Here is a 12106-nt window from a genome sequence, read left to right on the forward strand (position 1 = left end):
TTTCTCCTAATAGAAGTTTGCCAGCTGACTTGAAACTATGGGCATCAACCAACCTTCTCCAGTCAGATGCAGTTTCCATATATAACCTCGTTAAGAGTATCCAAACCAATTCAAAACTGCCAGTATAACATCTGGCAGGGATAGGGTTAACTTTTTTCATAGCAGCCCCTCTGGTGCTGTGTTTTGGATTTGCGGCTAAAACAGCATAACACAGCAATGTTTCTGCTGTTGCTAAACAACACTTGTCCAGCCTCAAGGCTTTCTCTTTCCCACCCTGCTCTCCCAGCAAGTAGGCTAAGGGTGGGCAAGAATAAAACTCCTAGAGGATTTAATCACTTTTGACAGATTATTAGCAAATGGGACCCACCAAACCCCTCTGTAGATCCTCTACTGTGCCGCTCAGCTCTTTAACCATTTCTAGTTCCTCTGCCTGTTACTTGAGCCACCAAGGAGTTAAGTATAGGTCAGACTGTCTGTAAGACTTTATAAATACTATTGATAGACACTTGAATAAATTATTCAAGTCTCAGTAGTGGTTTTGGCTACAGAGTTAATACTTCTATTGCTTCTAAGAGTGCATATCACCTTTCTAGTATAATATCTTCTTAGAGGTATCTTATTACCTCTTATTAATTATAACTGGAACTTGACTATCAAGTATGGCCAAGCTCCTGCCTGTATAGAAGAGTGACATGTCCTGCAGCAGTCAGTTCAAATCCCAGAGGACAGTCTGCCCCAGCATGAAGTGCTTCCAGGAGAACCACAGACATCCCTATTTGCTATGATCCCCCTGCCTCGGAGGAAGCAGCCCAAAGACTGGTTGGGGTTATTTCAGTGCCTTGTTCTTTTCTTCCTGTCTGTGTGTCACGTCCTCACACCCCCAGTATCTTTTTCATTCGGTAAAAACAGAATCATTCAATTAAGTTCTCTAGAGGCATTCCTTGGAACTCCAGCAAGTAAACATTAAAAATTGTTACCTTGCAGTCCTAGCATACTTTCAGAAGACAGCAAGCAAACAACTGAACAGTGCCTCTTCTCTCTCCAAGATCTCCTGGCCTTCTACCTCACATGGAAAAATGACACCCATTGCCTATGGCCAAGGAACTTTTAACCAAGTATTAAAGAAACCATTAACTGTTATATCAAAAACACTAAACAAGTAATTCAATTCATAATTACCTGGACAAGCATCGTAACAGAAAAAGATTTCTGAGGAAATAAATGATGCAATCAAGTCAAGTTCGATAAAATCATGGTGATGTCCCTTCATGGCTATACATAACGTGCTTGTCATTAATAGATGAAAAACTACTGGTAGACAAATCATGTTGTACTGAAGCACATGAGCCTTTATTCCAAAGAGAAACCTGAAATGAATCTTGGGTGGATTAGTAATGCTTAAATTTTTTAGGACTTTAATATTACCGTGTCCATTCCTTCTTATATTTGCTGTACAGAAGTATCCATTCAGATTATTTGAACAGTGTCATGATCTCACCACGATTATCACCACCACTATGTATGACATTGAACACATATAATCATAACACAAAAATTAACCTTTCTAGAATTCTAGCCCTGACCTTGACAAAAACTCCCTACCCAAGACATTTTTCATTCAATGAAGAGAGATCCACTCTATTAAATGTTATTAATCTAGTACACCCTATTTTTTGTTCAGGTATTACAATAAAACACCCGGTAATATTCCAGTGCAGCATAAGCTGAGAGGGAAGAGTTTAAATGATTATTTTTGTAAATGCTGTAAAATAAAAACAAAAGTTTATTTTGGTCCTTATTAAATACATACATGTTTACAAAATGCATGCATCTTGTATTCTGTGGATGTATCACAGAATTTAGCCTGAGATAAGAGTCCACTGACCGAGAATCTTTACAAAAATATCATTAAAGCTGGCTTTAACCAACTCTGTAGAGAACAGAAGTCCAAAGCATAACAAGGCGGCCTTGAAGGCATACAGCCCCCAAATGTAGCCCAAAGCCCACTCCCTCAACAAGTGATGTTTTCGGAGAGGTACAGACACACACTTCCTTGGCCAGTCTTGGGCAACGGGGTGTTTGTAGAGCCATGACATTGGATTTTTCAACCCTGCTGCCCAGGGATTTTTTTTCCATCTCAGCTTTTGCATCAGTGAAGGAAATTAGAGTGGCATCAGCATCCTTGCGCTGAAGGGCGTGCTTCTGAAAGCCAAAGGACTCTGAGAAACTTCTCCTCATCCTCAAGCGTGCCAGCCTTTGGAAGAACCTGCAGAAAGCAACAGACAGGCAACACACTCACATCCTTTATACCCCCTGACCAAATGTGCACCACCTGTGGAAGGCCCTTACAACCATAAGCTTGGTTTTCAGTGGGGCACTAATGAATGGCTCAGGGGGAAAATCTCAAGGCTTTAGCCAGGATATACTGTTCGTAAAGGGTAGCTGGGCACCCTGCTACCAATGTCAAGTGCTCAGCTATTTAACACCTTATAAACACATCTGTGTTTAGCAGCTCAGCTTTTTGATATTTGATAATTTTGTCCAGCTACCTTCTGAGCTCAGAAGCAAAGATAATGGAGAATCAGCATTGGTTTCTTTGAGGGAAGGCAAAAGGAGAGCAAGATACATTCTTGTACATCTGTTATGCATATTTTTGGGAGTTATACAACTTTAGTTTTGCAAAGCAATTTTCTGAACTTTCACTGACAAACAAATCTGATCTGAAAAATCTTACATCAGCAGGGTTGGTTTGCAGATGTTATTTGCACCATTTATTTATCAAAAATAACTAGAAAATATTTTTAAAACATCATTCCAGACTGTACAAATAGGAATGTGACACAAGCTGTCTGTTTTACTTATACTGTTTTACTGCTTCATATTCTCAGCGAACAGAGAGGCTATTTTCCCCAGGGGTTCAGGAGGGCATACTATTTCATTTCTTCAGAAAATTGTTTCTCTGGATTTCAATCTTTTTAGCTAGATATGACAAAATATAGTATCAAGAACACTTATGCTTTTTATCAGCTCTATTTTCAAAGCATAAATAATAGATCAGTATATATTTAAGTCAGGTGACCCAGTCTTATTTCAGAAATCAAATAAGCATTTTGCAATTTTTAAACGATGCTGTACATTTTCACTACAGTATCATTATGCCTTTAAAATGCTTTCAAAAGACCAATTTATAAGCACGGAGCAATTCTGAAGATATTTCAGTAGTGTTAATAATACCTCACTCAGGTGGCATTCAATTTTCTGAATCCTTGGGTTAATGAGGCAAATAAATCAAAATTAAATTGGCCTTGGAAAAAAAATTCAAACAAAATTGCATCTATCACATTATACATCCAGAGACTCCTGCAGTACTGTTCACAATGGCTAACAATATTCCAGCTCTCAGAATCATTACACTTACTTGTAACACAGTCTGAGATTCTAAAATCAAATAGATCAGAATTCATGACTAGATGAACATAACACCTTATTATAATGTATCAGGAGTATTCACAATAAGTTGCACACAATCTTAGTCGAGTACTTTCCATTACACGTCAGCTGCCCACCATTTGTTCAGTAATCCAACAAACTCCTCCCAAGGGGATTTCACCACTGTAAACCAGTAAGTTTTAAGATAAGCCTTATAAAGAAAATGCATTCCGCAACCAGGCTGTCATTCACTCTCTCTTTAAAAAAGCCCCAGCAACACAATGACATGGTCAAATAGCTGAAACAATAAAAAACCCTAGCATTTTTGAAAAATAAATACTTCTAGTCACATTGCGGTAGTAGGAATGGTGGGGAAAAAATATTACCTTCACTCCCTTCTGTAAAATATGAGAAAAAGGAAATATTTCCAAGTATTATAAAAGGGATTCTACTGCTGGGGAACACCAGTGTTGTCAGTTCTTTAAAAAATGGTTAATAATATACAATACAGAGAACTAAAGATGCCTAAGTTGTTACCAGAAGTAATAAATTCAGCATGAGCAAACAATCATCAAATATTGACACGCAATGACATGGCAGTTGCCATTGTTTTGCTCATTACTTGCAGCCAAGTAACAAATGCACTTCTCTACAATGGAGTCACCCACCTGCACAAGGGCATCCTTTCACTGTAAGGAACTTCCTACAAACAGAAAACCTCAGTGGGAAAACAAACTTCCACACCAAGCTGTTGTAACCATCTGCATCTGCGAAGTCTGCAGCATAGATTCAAGATACCCACATACACACTATTTACACTTTTTAATGGAAAACACTGCACAGAAGTAGGCGGGGGGGGGGGGGGCGTCCAAAATAAGTTAGTACTATTAACATTTAAAATTTAATGAAAGTATACAAAAAAGCTTGACTGTTGGGGGTTTTTTATTATTTTGAAGGAGTTAAGGGCCCAAGTGCCCTTACACGGGTACAGGTTGAAAGCAACGTGTTTCTGTCGTGTTTCTTGTTCACACAGTTTCCCAGGCAGCACCTTCCTTGTGGCTTTGCAAAATAGTTTGTATAGCCAAGAGCGTGATTAGGAGTAATTTATGCGATGATCTAATGTATTTCATCTGCTTTTCCTCCCAGACATCAAATACCACCACAGAGTGTCAAGAATTTTCTGTTACTAGAAAAAAAAAAGTGAGAAATTCTGTTAGAGACCCCCTTCCATGAAACTCATGATAGAAAAGTTTTTAAGTTTATTATCAGTCTAAAACTGGTGTGTACGTACAAGGGAGCAATCTGCACAGCCACGAGTTCGAAAGAGAAAGCCGCTCTAGGGAAAGCACTCACCCTTCTCACAGGAGCTTTCGGAGCGACAGGCTCCACTCAGTCCCCATCCCACAGCAGCCACCTGGGGCAGCTGCCACCTGTGCCAGCGTCCCAGTATGGCCAAAACGAACTGTGGACTAGGGGTTCAGATTTTTGACAGCTTAAAAGAAAACCATTCCAGAATGTATAAATAAAAGAAAACAATTCCACCTCAATATAGCACAAAATAAGCGTTTTCCCAGCTCCTGAATTAAGTTCAGTGCCTATCTCCAGCACACCGACACTGCTTAGCGCTGGGCCTGCTGAGGAAGCAGGTGTTTTAGAAGAACAAGAAGTTCTACTTCAAGCTATTCCTTCAAGTTTTGGTCATGACAGACAGCATTGGGAGAAAGTCACCATTTAATGGTTACTCAGTTCCTTGCTCAGAAAGACACAGTAATTTTATTCTGATTTTCAGTCCACAGAACAGAAACTGCAACTGCTATCAGTCCTCTCTCAAGGCTTTATGGTCTTTGGCAAGGAGTATTGATTTGTATTTTTATAGCACCTACCAGGCAGCGATTGTGCACTATCATTATCCAAATAATTTATAACAGGTGAGAGGAAAAGAAAAAAAAAGACCTGGAAACTAAACCAAATGCATCTTGATCTGCTTAAGAAAAAGATGAAACATTTCTGGAGAAGCTAAAACAGCCTTTTAAATCAGTATGTGGTGCAGGTCTGAGATGCTTTCATGTGTTCTGAAAGGCACTTAAAAGCATGTAAACTTGCATTATCATCATGCACGTAACCAACTCTTAAGAGTATTATCATGGGAGCAACACATACACAGTGACATGTCAACTGCCTGCAGGATACAGCTTTAGCCATAAATCAAAATATGAAACTCAGATTACATTAGAACACAACCAAAAGGGTTAAAGAAACTCTCCCAGAAAAAAGTATTGTGAAAGAAGCCAATAGCACAAGACTCCTTTCTATCACTAAACCAACATTAATTTAAAAGCCAAGATTCATTTGAAAACATTCACCTGTAAATCAAAAAGTCCCCAAAGATTAATTTCTGCATTTACACTATTTGCAAAATATATTTAACTTAGAGGCATCCTTTTTTTCCTGAAATAATTGCTTACAAGATGAGAACTAAAACACAATCTCAAGTGTAGTAAAGGTAATTGCTGCACTTACTGCTCATGTCATGTTGATGTATTACTACGTATCAAAGGTCACAGTTCTGTACTCATACATTACCAAATTTGAAAGAGCAATATTCAATTCCGACCAACCTTTAAACTGCCCAGAATGTGTCTGAAAATGAAAGTCGGGCTAACTTGGGTTTTAAAAAAAATGAACCCATGTTTCGGAAGCTGAGGGGTCAATCAAGCCAGACTGACAGGGTTAGGTGTCACTTCTGCACGTCTAATACCCTCTTAGATTATCAATGAGGTGCAGTACACTGATCACAAGCTAAAGCAGCTGTACTAATGAAAATGAAACAGTCTGAAAAAATTAGGTAATACAGGCCTGTGACACAGGGCAGTACCTTGTGGACAATAATGCAGGAATAAGGACATAAATCACCATTTAGATACAATAAAGCCTGTAATACCCACCCTGAAATGTCTATGGAATCACAAACCAAAGTCAGCATCTTCACAACTCCAGTTCCCTCTGAAACTGCCAAACAATTTTTTTTATACTGAGTCCAGGCAGGTTTTCCATGCCTCTACTTCAGTGCACACACCAAATTTTGCAGTCAGATGCCAGCCTGACCTTTGAGGGTGGGCAGCTGGCTGTCCATGCCATGAGCCAGGAGTTCTCACAATTGGTTGTAGCACAGATAAATGGGTCTTATCAGAACCTGCTCAACCTTGAAAAACTTCCCTTTCCTACATATGCCAGTCCAGCTGGGGAGGCGGGGGGACACCCTCATCCTTGTTTTGGTAACACATCAGGTGCTTAACAAAACAAAACAAAAAAAAAAAATCTATGAAATCCAAGTTGATTGAGTACAGCCAGCACAGAATGAACTACTAAACAGAATCATCACCTCAAAACCATAGATCACTACTATACAAAGAACAACCTGACTCTTATCCCAGCCATTATCATAACCCAGATCAGAAGAATATTAAATAGTTTTTTCAAAATCAGTTTTTTCCTCAGAAAGTTACATACACAGCAAAGGCTGCATATATTCAAACAAGCTATATAATTTAATTTCTTTAGAATTTGCTTCATTTGGTAAAATAATACATCTCAGAAGGGGAGCAGAAGTTTAAATATTTCCTCAGTTACAAGCAGAAAAGCGAAGACAGACATTTCATGAAGTCTACTAGACCTTAAGAATTCACATACTAATTCATGCCTTTGCCACTGATTTTAATGGAGTTTCAACTGCAGGCGATGCAACTACTGGTTAAGGCCACAGCTAGGATTAAAATGATACTTCTGATTAAAGACACTATAGTACATAAACACACAACAAGGCTATTTACAACAATAAGAACTTCAAACTATAAATATACAGGATCTGCTGCATAATAAAAGCTCAATATACAAAAACCACAAGTTCAAATGTTCCTTAAGAAATACCAACTTCCACATTTCTTCCAAAACATCATTTATAATAGTTTTCTCAAAAGGAATTTTCTTGGTGTTTTTGTAAAATATTTTTCTTTGTGCTGAACAAGTCAAAATTAAGTTTCATCAACTGAGCAGAACTCCTTGAAGTGATGCAAAGAATTAGAGGGCAGACCATTTCAGGAGAGCTGGAAGGTCTTTGTAGCTTGAGTTTTCTACAAATCCAGCATCTCTATTTTCATTTAGGCAGCAAAATGGAGAGAGAAAGAGAGAAAGAATTATTATTTCAATATAAGTTATAAATTTAGAGATGAATTTGAATTTACAAATTGAACACCCAAAATTGCCAGATCTCCAGTATCTGCACCCCTTGTTTTCTCCTATATCTGATTATTTCAGGATTTTGCTGCATGTATTTCTCTCTGGCAGTTGCAATCTCCCTTTTGCAAATTATTTTTGTCACACAATAAAAGGAGAATACATGATTTCACAGTGGCAAAGGCCTATGAAGCTCTCCTGAAAAACATTAGTAATTGTTCACTGAGAATCCTAGCAGTACTATGCCAGGTACATACAGAGGCAACCCTGAAGCAGGTTTATTCCCACAGCGACTACAGCGAGAAAGATAACTAGTATTAAGAGAATCAGTCAGGACCCTCCCCCCTCTAAGCAAAAATTAAGTCATGATCAAATTGATTTTATGCAACCTTGAAAGGGTTACGTTATGATTCAGTGCTTGAGATTTTGCACTGTTGCCAAGTTAGATAATCTATCAAGAATCTTAGAAGTGTTTGCTTTAATCTCAAAACCCCATGGTTTGGGAGCAAATTATTGTATAATCAATACATTTCATTTTAAAACCCTTCTCTCTATCCTGACCATCATACACCTCTCTAGGTCTTATTCTTGCAGAGAAAAGATTGAATATGACCTGACAGGACCCCAGAGAGGTTCACAAATCAAAAGCAATGGTGAAAAGAAGTCAAATTCCTGGTGACTCAGGATCTTAAGGGACTTTTTTTTTTTTTTTTTAATGCTGAAGGGCAGTAGTTCCTATTGCTAAACACTATTTTAACTTATTCTATTTGCTGTGTAAACAAACCCCTAGTAAAGACCAAGCGCTAATAAATTCCCAAGTACTCAGGATGCCATCCTTTTCCTCTAAAGAGCCAGAATCCAGAGCATGAAGTACATTTAATTTCATACTACCAGATACAATCTCAACTACAGCACATTTCTGATGGAAGTTTACAGTTTGTCCTCTGACAGCTTTGGTGCATTACTATGCACTACGCCACCAGCTCAATGCTAATCAGCTCCCCAGAAACATTAGCATTAAAAGAGTCAGGTTGTAATTCCTCACCTTCATCACCCTCCACAAACTTGACCAAACCTAGAAGAGAGGAGCTTTGCCACAGATCAGTAATTAAGTTTCACAAACACTTTCTTTTAAGTGAATCAGAGCTTTCTGACAACAACCAAAAATCTCTTCCACAAACTATCACACAGAACCTGTCATTTAATACATTAAGTGAAAACAGGAAAGGCACACACCATTAGAAAGCCATTGGTGACAGCGTCATCTCCTACTGGCCCTCAAACTCCATTTTAAACCTAATGCCTCCTGTAAGGCTGTCTAAATTATTACAAACTTTCAAACTTCCATTGAAATTGAATGTGTTTATTCATGCAAAATGTACTTTCCTCCTAGCATTTATGCACTTGTATTCATAGCCTTTTTTAAAATTGGCTTGTATTAGGGATATGACTTCTATACAGTCTCCTATACACTGGACAGTCACAGGTTTGCATTCATCCTCTATGCCTCAGATCTCAGCATCTCATGTTTTAATTGCTTTCTCGAATAGATAAATGCAAACCTGCCCAGATCTCTGGTGTAGTGAGCCTCATGTATCTTTGTAGTATATAGGAGAATATATGGAAGACATATCCCTAATACAAACAACGTAGCCAAACCCTGCAACATTTTCTGGAAAATCTTTTCAAGCTCTTTTCTTTCTCTTTTAAGACCTTGTTCTGACAACAAAACCACTCTCCCTACCCCCGTCACTCTTTTCTTTAAATCCATTAGTTTCTACTCATGCACCATGTGGGGTTCAACCAACTTCAAGGCCAACATACACACCCCTAGTTACGTGCTTTTGATTACCTCCAGACCAGTCCGTAAGTTGTCAGTTTCCACATTAGCTTTGTTCACCCTTCCTTGTGAGCTTCTGCTTTTCCTGTGTGTGGGCTGAACAGCTTTGAGGCAAACCATCTTCATACTAGGACTACACTAAATTATCCATTTCTGTCAAAATGTCTAAGGGTAATGGTGGTATTCTTTAGAATAAGTATTAGAATTTGAAGCAACATTCCCTCATTTCCCTGTTCTGCAGGCTTAGTAACACTTAAATTTGACCAACTGACTCATTTTAATTTATTTTTAACTAGAACACTCATTTGTCTTTTGTGGCAGATTTCACACAGCCCAGGTAATTCCCCTCTAATACATAAACTGCATTTGAATAGAAGGAGATCTCTGCAATTACAATATTTCAGAAGCAATAAAAACATGGCACCACAAGTTTGCCAAGTATTTCTTTACTACCCCGCTCAATTTTGCTTTTCTTTGCCACAAAGAAAAAAGGGGACTTGCATAACATCCCTCAGAAGTGAGATTTTTCACAGGAGCAGGCTTAAGTACTTTGGAAAAAAATTAAGATTCAAGTATATACTAGGAAGTTAGAAGACAACAAAACATGGAACTATAGTATTTGGGGTTTTTTTCTGCCCCCTACTTTCTTCCATCTCATCTTTTGAGTGTTGGTCTGCAATTGGATTAAATATCACTGACAACTGCTGTACCTTTTTGCTCTATGTACTCCTCCTTTTGGTGTTACAAAGACAGGACTGACTGTGGCTAGTGCTGCTCGCTGACGGGTATTTTTTGATTTTTGATTCAATTCCTGTTGGAACAGGCATCTTTTACTATAGCCACACTTCCAGTAGACAGAAGCCAAGAAGCAACTGCTGCAGAAACAGAATCCTCTTCTCACATGCAAATCAGGACAGGGGCACACATACTTGGCAGGAGTAACAGTGAATGCTTACTGTAAATTGAGGGAAGCCCAGAGTCTATTACTGTCATATGTATCTCCCTGAGCCTGAATTAATTTACAGATTAATTAACCCTCTACCCTCATTTACTATAGTTGCTTTAAAACTTGGAAAAATTAGGAAGTTAAAGATAGATCTTTCTCTACCAAAATACCAGGGCATCCTTAACATTTTTAAGCCTTCTGAAGTAATTAATGGGAACAACTGCTTGGACACTTTTTAGTATTGAAGTCTTTCAGGAACACTCTGCCATGTGCTTAAAACTCATTTATTCCTCCCCTCCTCTAAAATTCATATTAAACAGAAAATATTAATCATTCCTGTGGCATGTTGCTAATGTCACATTTGAGACTATTGGGAGAAACAACTCCCCACCCCACACCAAACACTGAGTCTCCCTTTTCAAAAAAATGTAGATGCCTAACCACCTAAGAAGCATCAGTTTCCTTGACAAAAGCAGGACATCTGAAGATAGACATCTTCCAGGCTAATGAAAAAACACTCATCTATAGCTCCAATATCAACAGATTATTTTCTCAATCAGTTCAATAGATATTACATGCATTACAACTCAGTGGTTGGTTGTCATGGGAAGGACCTAAAATTACAAAAAGCCTGGCACTTAAAATACAAATTTTTAAAAGGAAGTAATACATGGGCCTAGAGTAATCTTGACTTCCAAAATGACAGCAATTCAAATATTCACATCCCATATGAGGGATCATAACATCAAATTATACTTGGGTTTAGTGCTTATAATGTAAGCATATCCAGCAACTTATTGTACTGAATTAGTAAAGTATTCTGTGATAATTCTAGCCTTGGAACAGATAAATTAGTGAGGTACAAAATGCAATGTAGAGATAAACATCTGAAAGCCTTACAAAACACTGCCTAAGCTTTGGCACCTTTCAGGCAAAATTATTTCATTTTTAAAGTTCTGAAATATAAAATACATTCTCTTAAAATATTAAGGAATGCATTCCCCTATCACTTCATACCCAGTACTTGTCCTACAGTATAAGACATTTGGAAAGGTACCATTTTCTTTGCATTCCCAACTAAAGACAGTCACCTACAAGATGTTTTTACTAATTATTTATATAAATATAGCCAAACACCTACAAGTACTCCTTTAATCACATGGCTACGTTTTGTCTGTTAAGACTACTAACTAAAGTATGAATTACAATTTAGTTAGTGAACCAGAAAAAAAATTTCCTCGTTCATCTAAATTCAGAATAAACTTTATTCTGACTGATGTAACAGTTGAGCTTCTAAACTAACCCCAAAGAATCAGAAAATAAAATGTATGTTTGGCAAAGAAAATTAAACATTGCTGTTCACGTAATTACTGTGTCTCATAAAGACATGGATACTAAGGTCAATTAGAAACATGTTTTTCTTGTAGAGGGCTTTTGAGCTACTCAGATTTAGCTTTTTGCTGCCTTCATACTGTAAAACCAGTTTATTTTGGGACCAAGACTATGGATTGAAAAAAAATGGTTTTGAAGTTTCTCCTTCTTTCCATATAGCAAGGGTACACAGAGAACATGACACACAATTTTTAGCAGTACTACTAAATTAATCAAGCTACACTTGTTCAGCATTTATTTCTTTAAAAAAATCAAATCTGATTTAG

The 12106-nt window shown here is 37.8% G+C and overlaps 1 protein-coding gene across 4 annotated transcripts in view; it reads right to left on the reverse strand.

Moving 5' to 3' along the window:
- Positions 1-1392: 1392 nt before the first annotated feature.
- LNPK (lunapark, ER junction formation factor) overlaps positions 1393-12106 on the reverse strand; it is a 55255-nt gene continuing 44541 nt past the window's right edge. For 2 of the 4 annotated variants that reach the window (XR_005829322.1, XM_040603576.1), the window contains exon 14: positions 1393-4615. Coding sequence is in view for 2 of the 4 variants with exons in the window: in XM_040603576.1 (XP_040459510.1) it covers positions 4599-4615 (17 nt within the window). In the remaining 2 variants the exon portion in view is untranslated. Of the gene's footprint in view, positions 4616-7129; positions 7577-12106 lie in introns of those variants that run through there. The other 2 variants (XR_005829323.1, XM_040603577.1) reach the window with 1 other exon arrangement.

Source organism: Falco naumanni, chromosome 8 (assembly GCF_017639655.2).
Source record: "Falco naumanni isolate bFalNau1 chromosome 8, bFalNau1.pat, whole genome shotgun sequence".
NCBI lineage: Eukaryota > Metazoa > Chordata > Aves > Falconiformes > Falconidae > Falco > Falco naumanni.